At 43.2% G+C, this 16,001-nt stretch overlaps 1 protein-coding gene across 1 annotated transcript in view; it reads right to left on the bottom strand.

The window, feature by feature from the left end:
* Positions 1-1,790: 1,790 nt before the first annotated feature.
* SAXO1 (stabilizer of axonemal microtubules 1) overlaps positions 1,791-16,001 on the bottom strand; it is a 35,581-nt gene continuing 21,370 nt past the window's right edge. Inside the window, exons 2-4 of the mRNA XM_077345154.1 lie at positions 11,395-11,574; positions 9,474-9,676; positions 1,791-2,957 (exon numbers count right to left, since the gene is read on the bottom strand). Of these exons, the coding sequence (XP_077201269.1) occupies positions 1,924-2,957; positions 9,474-9,676; positions 11,395-11,574 (1,417 nt within the window). The 3' untranslated portion in view covers positions 1,791-1,923. The remainder of the gene's footprint in view (positions 2,958-9,473; positions 9,677-11,394; positions 11,575-16,001) is intronic.

Here is a 16,001-nt window from a genome sequence, read left to right on the forward strand (position 1 = left end):
TTGCGGCTGTAGAACAATTCCCCACTTCCTATTGGCCAGAGTTCCTGGCTACCTAAAAGAATTCTGCAGGTCTACACTGTGCAGATACAATGGTGGTGGAGTAATATTGTTTCTTTGCCACTATCACTGCCAGGGAATGGCTTTAAAAGTCTGTCCTGTGTCTTATCAGATCCATTCTGACTGCCACTCAAGCTGTCTCTCCTGTCTTTTCATCATCCACAGCCCCTCAGTAAACCATTGAGGGGGCCCAGGCTTTTAGAACTGAGAGAGGGTGCCCAGTTGTAATTGTGTCAGTTGCCTGAGTCTTTTCCCCCTTCCAGAAGTCAGGCAGAGCACTGAGAGGATCACTGCCCATATCAGCAGGAAAATCCCCTGATGCCATCTGAAAACCTACTGGATCCATCAAGCTATGGAGCAAATGATCTGAATAAGATTCCTCTGCAAGTCTAAACCCCAGTATGTAGCAATCTGTTCATGGCACATGCAAGTCTAAACCCCAGTATGTAGCAATCTGTTCATGGCACATGATCCCCAGCAAAGTCTTTTGAGGTGGTCAAAGGAAATCACTCTTTCCATTTTCATCAGCCAGAAAGCTGGTTGGATCCACCTCCTGTTCTCAACACAACTTAACCTGGCTCAAATTTATCATGCTTGATAGAGAACTTTCTTCAAGCACACCTAGGAGGGCAAAACAACATGAGCTTCTAATGAGTCAGACAGGTCCAGCAAGGTCAGAGTTTTCTATTCTGGCTGACAGCAGCTTTCCAATGCCTCAAGCAGAAGTCTCAGACCACCCACTACCTCATCCTTTCAAATAGCAGTGCTGGAGATTGAAACTAAGACTTTCTCCATGCAAAGCAGGCAATATTCCACATAGCAATGGCTCTTCCCCATAGCTGGCCATCAGAAAAAAGATAGCACCCAGGTAGACACCTGAGGAGGAACTGGTTTTGGTGGGCTCTACACTTGATGTGTATAACATTTGTTTAAAGAGGTTAAATAGCCAAGTGGGAATGGCTGCACAGTCTGCATTGTAGATACGCTTGCATGAACATTGTGTTGGACTTGAGGAATTAATTTCTCCTGCATACACCCCTCTGATCCTATAAAACAGTCTGCTGCCTATAGGTTCCACAATAGTGTGAAGTTGCTCTCATTCTTCAGGCCTCAAGATCAGCACAAAGGCCCAGGAATGCCGCCTGAGCCACAAGAGAAGAGAGAAACCATGAAGAGGTTAATTGCTAATAAAGGAACCCAGACTTTCTTGTTTCTATGTAAGAAAATATTTCAATGGTTGGCATAAGGGCTAATTTGGTTTGGGCAGGGCAAAAGGGCTGTTACTTCCTTACTTTCATTTTGCAAGCTATTGGTTCAGGCCTAAATTATTAGATTAACTAAATAGCCTGTGAAACTGGTAGATGCTTTAAAAAAAAACAGCCTCTTTGCTTATTGAAACATTTATGGGGTTGGTTCTTGGTTAATAGTGCTCAGCTTGGTGATTTCTTTTATCACCAAGGGAAGAAAAGAAACAACATCTATTTCTTAATTAACCTCAGTGGAGTATAATGCTATGGACTCCACGCAACCATTTTTCCCAGGAGAACTCATCTCTAGTCTGGAGATGACCTCTAATTCCAGGGGATCCTGAGGTCCCACCTGGGGACTAGCATCCCTATTTCCAGGGTACAGAACTTGGTATCAAGGCACACTGAGGCCTGAGAGGCAGCACTCTGGATTCATGCCCTGATTGTGGCCATGAGAGCAGTTAATAAAGGAGGCAGGGAAAAGGAATGAAAATACCCATTCCTTGTGGTTAGTTATTTATTCCGCTTTACCAGAAGGTGCTAGTCCCAATCAAAGGGTTTTTATATTGATAGTATTCATCAAGGAATAAAAATCAACTTTTAAAGCAGGTTAAAAAGATCAAGCTCCTAATGCCAGTCCTTTGGAGCCTGTTTGTTTTAGTCCACCACTAGAAAGGCTGCCTCTACACTCTGCCATCTTGGAATTTGAGGGACATCGGGATTTGGCCACAGAAGCAGGACGGAATCGTTTGTGGCCACCTGCATCAATCTTTTCAAATACATAACCAGGTGGCTCTTTGAAAGCAGCAGGACATATGATGGGTTTCTTTGAGGTATAGCTTGTGGCATAGGTGGTTTCCTCAGCAAATGGGACATGTGGCTTAGGGCCAGGTGCACGGGGCCTGAAGCTTTTCGTGACAGAGAGTGGGTGAGGCACGTAATGGGTCTGAAAAGTAGTCAGTGTGTCCATGGGTTCAACAGGCAATGTCATAGTTGATTTAGGGAAAATGGCATTTGGTTTTGCATATTGCCAAGGCTGGTAATCATCTTTCATAGTGGATCTGTGGTTGAAAGGATCTATGCTTTCTTGAACACGGGCCAGAGGCTTACATGATGTTGCTGGCTGGCCATGAGGATTTCCATAATGGATCTGTGCAGATGTCTTGAGGTCCATCTTGATCTTGGGTGGCGTATAGACATCACGTTGTCTAGTGAAGAAGGTAGGTATTGGCCAAGTTTGAAACTTTTCCCGAAATTCAGTAGTACCAACAAATGGATTGTCCTGATCTGGCATTTTATGAGGTGGCTTCATAGATTTAGCAGGTTCTCCTGCCAGACCTTTGTAAGACAGATTGTGCGTGGTAAGACCATCAAATGGGGTATCGCTGGGCTTGAATGGCACCTGTTCATGGACATAGCGCTTTGCCAAAGGATGTGACACGTAATTCAACTTGTAGTTAGTCATATTTTCCAAGGGAACCTTGGAGACGTGGGGCACCTGAAAAGGCTTGTAGCTCTTGGTAACAACTGGACCTTTGTAGGGATAAGCATCCTGGACAGTGGTCCGGTGGTCAAATTTTTCATCCGGGGGATGGTAAGCAGTATCTGGCTTAATCATTTCCCTTTTGGGTTGATTCCATGCCACATAATCACCTAAAAAGGAAGAAGACTGACTTAAGATGCAAATTGCATTTAAAATTGATTTGCAAAATGACAGATACGTTTGGACATTCATATTCACTACTTCTACCTAACTTCTAACACAGTTTAAGCAAACATGAACAGGAAGAAGGATTACAGACATGATTATGGCAGAGATAACAGCCATCAATTGTATTAGGCAGTGGTCCCCAACCTGAGGCCTGCAGGCCACATGCGACCCTCCAACCTGCTTTTCTGCTGCTATCCCCCTCAGACCCATACTGTTCTTCCTGCCTCAAGAGGCACCATCTAGTGCTGTTCACCCTGTCCTTTTCTTGCGGAAAAGACAATAGAAACATTGTTTGTTTTGGTCTCCATGATTCCTTCTTTTTACTTTTGATCTAAAGTAGGTTAATAATTTTGTTACATTTTGGTTTAAGACGCGGCTTTCTTTAGGCACTGGGCACGCTATGCGGCCCCCTTGTGCTGGGGACGCCTGATATAAGGGAAATGTGGCAGTCATCAGTATTTTTTATTTATTTATTTATTTTTATATTTTTATACCACCCCTTTTGGGGTTATGGACTCGGGACAGCTCATGCAATATGATAATGGAATAATGATGGAAAGATGAATTCAGAATAAGGCTGATTTAAAATATATTGGCATTGCTTGTTTATTTACTGTTTTACTTTTATTTTTATATACCCCCAAATTTTGGGGAGGTGCAAAACATTACTTTCATACCACAATAAAATTAAAAATAAAATATTGTTCAAAAGCAAATATTTCCAAAGTACAGTAGGCAGAAGAAAGATATATGTAACGAGTATGTTCCTTCCATTTTACCAAAGGAAGAAAGGAAAACACAAGTAAGTCTAGGAGGGACAACTCAGGAAGAACCACATACACAGGACTAGATAGACTGCAGCACCTCTGTATTACATTCTTCCCTTCTGTAACACACCCCCTGTACACTGGTTGCTTCCTCTCAGGGCATGACTCCCTATTTCACTCTCATTGCTACTGTGAATGCAAAAGCATTCACAGCAACAATAGGCCCTCTGAACATTTTATCCTACCTCACCTTGGGAAGATTTTTTGCCAGTAGTAGGACTATGCTGGGGGTGGGGAATTAATAGTAAAAGGCCTGCCAGCAGTAGGAGAAGGGAGATGGTGGGTACAAGGGAAAATGGGAACAAAGTAAGGCTGAAGGTAAATGGGAGAGGCAGGATTCCTCCACACCTTTCTGTCCACACTGTCCTCAAACCCACATTTGAATACGAAACAGCCTTGAGATTGGTCATGCTCTTATTGCAGCCATTTTGTGACCCAATACTCTTTCTTACCATTTTGCAAAGTTGATGACTTCAGATTCAAGGGTTTTTCTTGAGGGAACTCAAGAGCAAGGCAACAACCCACACACTGTTATCTGTCCCACAGTATCTGGTGCGAAGAGAACTATAACCTCTGGAGTGGAAAGTTCCACAGCTATTATGGCTCAAAACTGTTGGGGAAAAAATGGTCTAATCCTTTTTAAAGTCTTCTGAGTTGGTGGCCAGTATATCTTGTAGTAGTGAATTCCATATTTTAATGATGTGTTATGTGAAATACTACTTCTTTTCATTTGTCCTGGCACAGCCCAAATGAAGGATTGTGCTTAGAGTCTGGCACATAATCTTACACAACATTGTACCTCTTTTCCCCCCTCTCTGTGGTAGTGATTCCCGCATCCTGATTCTATGGTAAATTGTTCAAACAGTATTGGGAGATACTATCGTTTGGATGCAACATCTGATTCAGAACCAGGATTTGAACCTGCTTCTTCCCAGCATTGTAGAGTATCTCACCTGAGAGTCAAAGTTTAATAGCTACTGCACATAATAAAGTATTAGGATTATTTGGGAAGGAAATCAGGGACATGTGTTGAAAGAGATCATGGGGAAATGAAATGATGAATTGAGAATGGACTTCACTGTTTATGATTGCTTCTTATATAGGGTCTTAATGCAAGCATGAGGTGGATTCTAAGGCTTACCTTTCAGTTATGCCATACTAGGCCATGAAAACCATATTGAACTTAAGATTCCTTTCAGAGTTGCCATTATTTTGCAATAACCTATCTCAGGGAGTTCACTGATACGGCAGTTTTGTACAACATTCGAAAGATGACAAATGCTTCCACATGTCTTCCATTTCATTTTTTTATAAACTCCACACATTTGGAGCTCTCCTAGGTATTATGAATATATTTTACTTAGCTGGAGCCAACCGTGCTACTATCCCCTATTGAAATCTGTTACAATTTTATTGAAGCTCTCATTCTTCGCTGGTAGATATTAATGGCTTCCCATGTATCACCATCTTGAAAAAATTAGGGAATAGGGGAGGGAACCAAGGATACAAACCACATGTTACATAGTTCAGGCCAATCTTGGCAAAACTAAACAAAACTATTCTAAAATTAGATTATCTACCTCTAGATAGACCTGAGTATATCTTGGAGACAATTAGAACGCTGAAACAATGCACTGAGTTACATTACAGAGCTGTAGGACTTTGATTGTGAGATCTGATAACATCACCTATAGCCACATTGTCATGCTGGGTTCTTTGGCTTCTCGGGGCGTTTCCAAGTGACTTAAAAAAACCCTAACATTTTTTTCTTCACATTACTTTTCCTAGCCCTGATTGAGAATATCTAGCACAATCGTCCATCCCTCACATCATTTGGCACGTGGGTCTGTCTCATCCCCGCTTCATGTGTGACTAAAGTTATGACTAGGGATGGGTGATTCAGCTCAGATAAGACAAAAAGTACCCGAATCAATACTTTTTGAACTTAACCAAGCTTAATCAAACATCCCATGTGTTTAAATCAGCCAAATCAGAGAAGCTTGGTTTGGTTATTTGGGTGGTTGATCAGCTGTTTGGTGGTCCTTTAAATCCCTTCCCCAATCCTATTCAGGCTAAGGACAGCTAGCTCATCTTAGCCTGGAAGGATGGGAGTGGGGGAGTCCCAGCTGTGATCAGGTGAAGTGGGCACAGGATAGGCACATGTCCTCCTCAAACTTTCAAGAGCCAATTGCCAGCTGGAATTGGGAAGGACCAGCATGGGGTGGACATGTCCTCCCTGCACCTGTACTCCCTGACCCGTCTGGAACTGATTGTCCCTTAAGGAGTCAGTGGTCCACTTGGATCAGGGAAGCAGGTCTGCCCTCCCCGACCCTTCTGAAGCCAGCTGCTGGCTTGGATCGGGCAGGGTGGGCATGGGGCTGACAAGTCTTTCTCCAGATCATGACTCAGTGGTTTAAACCACCATCACCTTGCAGCCTGACAAACAGCTGGTCTCTCTGAGACTTTGCTCAGTGGGATCCGCTGTTCCTTTAAATGCTTTAGAACCCAAACTGATTTGGCTATATTCAAATGGTCCAAATCTGAATTGCTATACCAAATAATTGGTTATGGTGATTCAGATTCAGCCAAATTGACTGGAGACAAATCCAAAGAGTACCGAATTGTTATTTGATATACCTCCCTGTTTTCCAAGAAGCAACCAAATTTTAGTAAGGGTTTGTCCAGATTGCAGTGAGGCCAAAACTATGTGGGTACAGATTAAGTGAGTATGTCATTTCACACCCACCAGTTTACATGTAAACAGAGGTCTTTCTTTAACTGTTGAAGGCATTCACAGCATAGGAATGCAGAGAAGTAGCTGGAACATCTTTCAAGAAAGAATCCACCTCCTACAGCAACCATCCAGCAGGAAAGAGTCAAGCTGTTTAGGCCTGGCTCCTCCTCCCACCCTAGGCTGACTACAGTGTCCCAGAAAAGACACAAAATGTCCCAGGCAGTGCTGCTGAGCCACCTGGGGCTATTTGTTCTTGTTTAGAAATGTGGTGTTGCTACCATGCTCCAAACAGACCCCCACCCCACCAGCATGGCAGACCCTTTCAGCTCTGGCTGCCTCATCCAGAGGCTGAAATCCGGGGCGGACAGGGTGCACCGGCAAAAACAGTCCCCCATGAGGATGCAGGAAGCCCCATCACAAACACCTGGCGGCAGCAGGGTGCAGTGCCACCAGTGCTGAATTGGTCATACATAAAAAGATCCAGTTGTCCACCACCTTTGGCATCCTCTGATGCCATCTACAGTTATTCAATCCCTGGGCATTGGAAAGAGAGATTGTGCTCACCAAACTCTTAACAGGATTTCACTGTTCGTCTGGCAAAAACCAGCAAACAACAATACAGTTAGTTAGATGCTGTCCCAAGAGCAGTATATCTGCTATCATTAGCCCTTCCCATCTGTAAAAAATGTTCCCTGAGGTCACAAACAGGCCACCGACTGTGGCACAGCAGGGAAAAATCCAAGGTCATCTTTTAAATACTTCTATGTTATTCTGAGTGTATAAAATTTATGTATACTCAAGACAACTTTATCTCTGGCCAGACAGCTCAGGAACAGTCTCAATTACCTTGGCTGGGGAGAATTTAGAGAGTTGGTTAGGCCTGCTTGTAAAATCTAGCCACAGTCATATAATGGTCACATATGTAAAAATCAGAAAGAAGTGAATTGCAGAGCTGACAATGGTAAAAATACAATCTAAACAGGGAATCAATGTTTTTCACGCTGTGGCAATGGCTGCCCACGACATTGGATCTGGAAGCAAAACCATCACAACTTCTAGCTAATGGCTGCCTCACATAGGATCTAGTTGTCCATCTACTGTGTAATGCCTGTGTGATAAATGCCGGCCCCACCAGCACAGCACAGTATAGATGCCTCTTTCTGTCAGATAAACCAGAAGGGACTCTACATTCCAGTTTATTTCCTTTATGTCTAATAGTAGCTGTGTACATTGAGCTACATTTCACTGTTTGAGGAAAACTGGTTGTCCCGATGTTATTTCTGATTCCCTTAAGATATTTCCCATTCACCTCTAGAGAGGGAGAAGCCTTGTGCGTGGATCTTTCCACTGAAGCAAATGGGAATACCTGCCCATACAGAAGCTCCATGAATGTTCTGTAAAGGAACTGTGACTCTAGTAATAGTCACATCATTGCCGAACCAGGAAAGGGATCCGGCTTTGTTACAATCCTTCATATTGATAAACACAATATGGAATAAGGTCTTAGGACCAATCATTAGATAGAGATTTCCATTTGCAGATCATGGCAAAAAGAAAAGAAAAGAGTTGAGAATTACAACCACATGTGACTGAGCTGCATTTTATTAGAGCTCTTGAAACCCCGCAAAGGCTGCTCTAAACATTGCTGATAAAGATTTACATATGGTAGATACGCAGAGAATTTAAGCAGAAAATAGGAAAGACAAATTCCACTACTGGTATGATTCCACATGTCTGAAATAGTTGAAAGGAACGGTATGCTTCCCATTAGCTTCAGTGGAGCCATGCTTTCCTGACTTTCCTACATGACAAGTGTTTGATTTTGTATCTTTCAGACAATTGTATTTATCAAGATTAATGCTAGATTGAGGCAAGGCTTTTTTAGTCACAGCAAAGGCCGTTTCCAGTGTACAGCAATGGAAAGCCCTTTCTTAGAGTGGTGTTCTGCTTAAACATAACATTTAAAACCTGCTCGCCACATGTGTTTTCCCATTCACATATCTAGCTAGTACTAGCAACAGTGCTATGCAGATGTTGCAGACTGAAAAGGGACTTTTCAATATTATGTAAAACAGAAGTCCCCAATTTGGTACTTCTGGATGCCATGGCACCCTACACTTTGCTTGCCACCCATCAAGTGTTTTTGGAAAGATGGTGAGGATCTTCCTCAGAGGAGTCTCTGACTGGCAACCAGAGATCTGACAGGTTGTAAAGATTAAAATAGCATTAATTCAGCAGTAGCTACCACCATTGTGGTGATTTGTTTTCTCATTCATTTTTCTCAACGTATTTCTTGAATTATCCCTGTTCTTGCCACCCTATTGGGCCTTTTCTGTATGTGTGCCTTTGTGAATGACTCCACCTCCTGCAGCAGCCATTTTGTGATTGTCCCCACCAGCCTGTGTCAGAATTCCAAAGGTGCCCACAGGCTCAAACTGGTTAGAAAGCTCTGATAAATACTCTGTGATAAGAAAATTCAATTCAGTGAGGACTTGTAGTTTGAAGGTGAGAAAGGCAGTGTCTCTAGCGTTTTCATGGCAGACTCAATACGGGGTGGTTTGCCAATGCCTTCCCCAGTCATTACCGTTTAAGCTGCTAGGTTTGTGCTAGTCCTGCTGCTAGAATCATTAGTCCACAGCCTATGGTATCTTACAAATCCTACCTATTTCAATGTCAAAAAATATGCCTTAACAAGTCTTCCATTGAAAACAGTGGAAATAAAAATCTTAGCCTTGGCTATAAATACTCCCTATTCTTTCTTATCTAGGAACTTTACGGGGTTTTATAAATGTCTTTATTCGATCAAGCACCTGCCAAGAAAGCATAAGTAATGTTCAAAGCTGGCTTTGCTCTTATAGAAAGATCTTTAAAAGAAGTTTATCATATTCAGCATGTACCTTTGTAAGTAGGTATTGTGGTCATCTTCTCATCAGAGGAATAGCATTGTTCCCGGGGGAAACAAGGAGGCACCCGGTTAATGGGGTAAGCATTGTAGTCCTGCTTGTATGTGGACAGTGTGTCCATATTTTCATTATTCCTAACATATTGGTCTGTAGGTCTCAGTTTTATAGGTTTCACTTCATGAGGGACATAATCTCTCCTGTGAACAGCAACATAAATATATCTCATTAGTGGCTATCTGGGGAAGACAGTTGAGGCACAAGAAGATGTATTAATGTAGGGGATGCAACAAGAGTCTTCTGAATGCTTGTAAAGAAATAGGCCATCTAGACAACTAAGAACAAATGCGGGGACTTCTTCATTGGCCCAAATTACTGTAGTCATTTTATGGTCTCCTAACAAAGAACTAATAGTACAGGACCCACTGGGATCTACGTATATTGGATTAAATATTTTACTAGCTTGAGTTGTTTTATCCCATTATCAGGTACTGCCCTTAATGGCATATTTTAGTAAAAGAAACTCACAAACCTTGTGTGAATTATATTTTACTTTCATCAGTTTAGAGTGGCTCTTTAGAATGTGTCTCCCTCTCAGAGTTTACAGCAGACATTCTGACTGGGGTTGGGGAGCAATAAAACAGAACAGGGAAAGGAGAGGGATGAAGACCAAGGCAGTGATATGAACATTCTTCATGTTTCATGACATCATTTCAGGGCTTCCACCCATGAAACTGCTCACCAAAAGAGGCCAGCTACTGTTCATTAGCTCAGTTGGAGGCGTACAATGTGCTGAAAAAATGGGAATACACACAGGCCCAAAGGCCTGATGTTAATTTTCATTTGCCGGACACTTGATAGTGATTAGAGTTTCCATATTCTTATCAAGCTGAAGGATGCCAAACCACAACAGATGAGCATTATTCATCTCAGATATAGATCTATATATCTGTTGCCATCAAGTTACAGATGACTTATGGAGGCCTTGCGGGGTTTTCAAAGCAGGAGACATTGAGAAGTGGTTCACCACACATCATGACCCCGGTATTTCTCCCATCCAAATACTAGCCAAGACCAACCCAGCTTAGTTGAAGAAGAAGAAGAGTTGGTTCTTATATGCCGCTTTTCTCTACCCGAAGGAGGCTCAAAGAGGCTTACAGTCGCCTTCCCTTTCCTCTCCCCACGACAGACACCCTGTGGGGTGGTTGAGGCTGAGAGAGCCCTGATATCACTGCTCAGTCAGAACAGTTTTATCAGTGCCGTGGAGAGCCCAAGGTCACACAGCTGGCTGCATGTGGGGGAGCGTAGAATCGAACCCGGCATGCCAGATTAGAAGTTCAAACTTCTAATCACTACACCAAACTGGCTCTGAGATCTGGTAAGATCAGGCTTAGCCAGGCTTACCTAGGTCAGGGCCACATGGACCTAGCACTTTAGAAACTCTTGACAATTTCCACACAGAGGGGTAAAACACGAGTGGCTTCCTGCTTGCAAACACAGAATGGTAAATCTCCCATTTACTGCCCTCCTCACGGGGAGACCCCATCCGCGTTTTCCCTCTCCCTCATTGCAGCTTTTTGCTTTCTGACGAGGCTGCAAGGGAAAGCAAAACTAACTTATCCCTCTGCTCTGTTGACCGTGACTTTTTAAAAAATGTTTCTCCCTGCAGTGTAATAATAATTATTAATAATAAAAGTTGGAAATGAACAGAGATTCTATTCTCTGTTCTCCCTGCAACCCATCAAAAACACAGTTACGGGTCTAGCCATTCACCCAGAAGACATGTCAGATAACAAATCCCACAGCTATTTCCCACTTAATCCTCCATGTTTCCCACCCAATGGAGACTTCACTTGAGGCTGTCCTGATTCCAAGGCATTCATACTGGCACTATGAAGCCCACAGATCTCTCTCTTACCTGGCAGTTGATATGCCTTCCATGGGCACTGGCTGCTTATTGTACTCTGTTTTGGGTTTACATGATTCTCTGGGTTTAAAACTGGAGTAAAGGGGGTATTTTTCTGCATATTCAGAAAGGAGGCACGGCTTCTCTGTTTGCTCATAGGGCTTTGTTGGGAGATGCGGGCAATGGTGGTATCTATAGAAGGAAGGAAAGATGGAGATTAGCTGTAAACAAGACCAAACCCGGCTCACCAGATTAGAAGTCAGCGCTCCTAACCACTACACCAAGCTGTCTCTAGGGAGGGACTAAGCTGGGCATAATGCCATAGGCTCCACCCTCTGAAGCAGCCATTGTCTCCAAGGAGATTATAGCCTGGAAGTCATTTAGAATTCCAGGAGATTCCCAGCTTCCCCGTGGCAATTGGCAACCCTCTCTTGCACATAAAGACAAGTGTACTGATTAGGGTTGCCAGCTCTGGGCTGGGAAATTCCTGGAGACTCAGCACTGTCCCATAGAATCCACACTGCAGAGCACTGCAGAGGAAAATGGCTGCTTTGGAGGGTGGACTTTATAACATTATACCCCACTGAGCTCTCTTCTCTATCCAAACTCTGCTCTCTCAAGTCCCCATGCCCAATATTGCCAGGATTTTCCCAACCTTATCTTAATGCCTTTAAACACAAGAACAAATGGTCTTGCTCTTGGAGGGAGAAGCAGAAGGGCGGGCTATTGTAAATAAACACAGAATTCAACCTGGTCTTTCTTTGCTTATTCACCATTGCCGTGTTTGCAAACTGCTGCAATCTGCCATAAAGTAATGGCTGAAAGTGTAGCAAGATACAAGGAAGCTTAAAAGCAGATCTCTACTTTTGTCCCAGCCTCATAATTCCTGATCCAACACCAGCTTTCAGGCCTGAGATGAATGATGCAAATAGTTCTTCTGAACGTGTGTAAAGTGCTTTCATGACAACATGTATTTACAACAGACAGCCTTTTTTGACTGGGGGTTAAGACCTCCAAGCCAAGGAGTGTGACTTCCTGTCAGATATACAGCTCACTGTTTTCCAACTGTAAAATTAAAATATAGGAAATGGTGTGATTGAAGGAATCACTTGTGCAGTTTTAAAGGCAAGAGCCTCAGGAAAGCTGCAAATGAACTATACTTCTTCAGATCTCAGGGAATGCCTGCAGTTTTGAGCCCAGAAATAAATCTGGCCTTCCTGTATTAAATTCAACAGCCCATGCTATTGACCTTCCTCTTTAGGCAGAAATTCCAACTCTCTTTCACAATATAATTCTGGAATGTTTCCAAATGACATCAGTGAGAATAATGTGGAACGCTCCTGGAGGAGAGAAGTACTTGGTCTTGGCCTCCTGAGTTCATCTTAATCCACAAAATAATGCACATACATTATATGCTGTTCACTCAGACGCATCATGACACCCCTTGCATTTTGAAGCTTCAAAACAAAATATAGGGGAGTGGCTGATGGGAACTGATCCTGGTCTACCGTCAACTCATGACATGGACATGAAGGGTTTTGATGTGGAAACACATCTTATGCTGCACTTGGGGATACATAAATCATCATGGGGGAAACAGAAATCTGCCCCCTCCCCCCGAGCATGGCATAAGAGGCAGGGAGGCCACCAGCAGGAAGGCCGCCAATGAGAGTGGTGGAGGCTGTGTTGGCCATGGAGGTGGAGGCTGCAGCAGTGGAGGCAGAGGCAGCATTGGAGGTGGTGGGGCAACTGGGGCTCAGTGCTGGGCCAGGCCAGCTGCTCCCTCACCATTCCCTCAGGTGGCTCCTGGTGCGGTGGCCTCCCATGAAGGTCTTCCAGGCTAGGAAGATCGGGTCCCAACTGGTACTGGCCCCCATAGGCTGGATACCACCAAAAAATAAAACCAAAAAACAGAACAATTGGGAAATTCCTGCAGCATTATTCATTTTAATTCTGAGAGATGACCAGGCTGCACTAGGAGGGTTGGCAACTGTACACTCAGATATTCAGTGTTATAATATGCAGGTTGGTCATCCAGCAAACAAGATTTTAAAAAACAATAATTTATTTCTCTATGAAATCACAAAAATCATCTTTTTAAACTTGCTCCATAGGTCATAAAATGGATAGGAACTGTCTTCTGATCACTTGGTCTTAAAATACGTAATATAACCATTAGTTAAGCTGGGTGTGGGGAAAAAGAGAGAGCTTTTCCTTACATGCCAGCCCAACAGAACTAATTTCCAAATTCCTGAATTCAGAATTCTTTGATTCCTGTCAAGCAACTGATTGCTACTTACTAGTATGTTGTACTAAAGCTGTGATGGAAACAGGCCAGATTTACCTTGTATCCTGGCAGGGCGACATTAAACATAGATACATGTTGTTGTTAGGTGCGAAGCCGTGTCCGACCCATCATAACCCCATGGACAATGATCCTCCAGGCCTTCCTGTCCTCTACCATTCCCACATATACAGACAGTAAAAGATGCCTTCCTAAAAACACTCACAGAACAACGATAACAAGTAGCTGCTACTACCACAGAGAATCTTTAAGCCATACATTCATTCGTGCCATTATCATAAAGGACCTTCTGTAGTTAAAAGTGTTGCGTTGGTATGTTGTATATCTTGAAACAGTTTTGCCTTGTGACATTAACATCCCCCTGGGGCTGACAATGCGATGATTTGCTGGCTCCAACACATGCTACACCAAGTTGAAATAAGCCTTTCTGTAACACCTAGAGCTGCAGAAAGTTCTTTATGATTCATGCATGATGGTGTGGGTGAAAGACCCTTCATTTCATGAGCTGGATGTGATGAGTGCTAGCCTGCTTACTTTATGAAGCTTGACTTAACATTGTTGAAACTGTGCCCCCCCCCTGACCCCCAGCAATTAAAACTGAATGGGATGGATTGCTCCGAGTTCTGTCAGGTTCTTGGCTCAAATTGTCAACTGGTATGGCCAGCTGAGGTATCACTGGCTTCAATTGCACAAGCAAAGAATGACCATGTGTGTAAAGTTCACCTGCTTTCTTAAATGTAAATGCTTACCCCCTTTGCATAGTGGAGGGGTAGGGACAGGGTCTCCAAAGCACCCACACCTGGAATCATGCAAAGAGTATCTCAGGTGAGCTGGGCAAGGCCCATTCATAAGGCTCTCACCTCACTCTTTAAGGATGTCACCCTGAGCCCAAACATCTAAACTGGAGCAATGATAAGTAAATTAAAAGCCATTACTTATTTGGATTTCTCTTTGTTGTATGCACATCCTTGTAAGTACATTTATTTATTTAGGCATCCTTGTCCTATTTTAAGCAAACACCAAAATAAAATTTCAATGTTGTTGGAAGTTTCATTTTTAATTGGCTCGGTTTGGTTTTGTAGAATTTATTCATTCTACTGGCTTGGGGTGTTTTATTGGGGGGGGGGTTAAGTGTGTGATTACTAATTTGTTTCATTGTCTCAAATTGGTTTTGCTTTATTGTTTAAGTTGTGAGCCAACTTAAGCAACTTCGCAGAGGCAGCATACATACACACATCCTTAAATAAATCAACAAACACAACACAGAATTTCTTCTTGAAGGAAAAGAAATGTTATGCCCACAAGAGATTGCTTAAAGAACAAAGTCCAGAATAGCATCCATATTAAACAAGATCTCCAATACTCCCCCTCACCAATCCAAGGTAGTCTGACCTGACACATTATCCCAATACCAGGCTCCACAGGCAACGAGAATAGGGAGAAAACAAAATGCCAGAGTGCGGGCAGCAAAATCTCCAGAAAACCTAGTTCAAATGGATGATGATCTGATATTACTTAAGACGCCCTGTATCTCTTGTCTAGCAGGGGCTGGAGAATACAAGCAAGAGCCTCAAAAGAGGTGGGGGAGATGTTCACTCAGCTGTCTCAGCCATCTGGCTTAGTATTCCAAGCCTCTTCATTCCTCATACATGCATCATTCCTCAAATATACATATTGAGGAAGCAGAGGGGTGGATACACATGTAAACCAAAAAGAGATGATGTTATGGCTATGCCAATCTCCCCTTTCAACCGAAGTCTTTGTACCATATCAAATACTAGCTACAGAAGATTCCTAAAACCCAGGAGTGACTTTCCAGGAGACAAAGTTCAATAGTGGAAAGGAGCAGGAAACTCCATCTCCTAGGACTCGTTTTCAACCAGGGTTTCATTAAACCCTGGGGTTTCTCAACAGCCCTGGAAGGGTTTTCCAAATGGGTGGAAGTTAATTTTTAATATATTATTTTAAAAATTGTTAAATGTTTGTTGGCCGTTATGACCACACACCCTCCTCCCAAAACAGCCAGTGATGGGCCTGGAGGGGTTGGGAAGGGGAGGGGCCCCCGGTGGGCATGTATACAGTTATGCTTCCCAAATATATTCTGCACAATCATACCGCTTCTGGGGTTTCTTGAAGCCTGAAGAAAGCATGCTTTAGGATGCTTTGAGCTGATCCTGCGTTGAGCAGGGGGTTGGACTAGATGGCCTGTATGGCCCCTTCCAACTCTTTGATTCTATGATTCTAAGAACATTTCACGGGTTTCTCAAGGGTGAAAAAGAAGAACTCTGCCCACAACCTTTGGGTCCGAATCGTG

Source organism: Paroedura picta, chromosome 7 (assembly GCF_049243985.1).
Source record: "Paroedura picta isolate Pp20150507F chromosome 7, Ppicta_v3.0, whole genome shotgun sequence".
NCBI lineage: Eukaryota > Metazoa > Chordata > Lepidosauria > Squamata > Gekkonidae > Paroedura > Paroedura picta.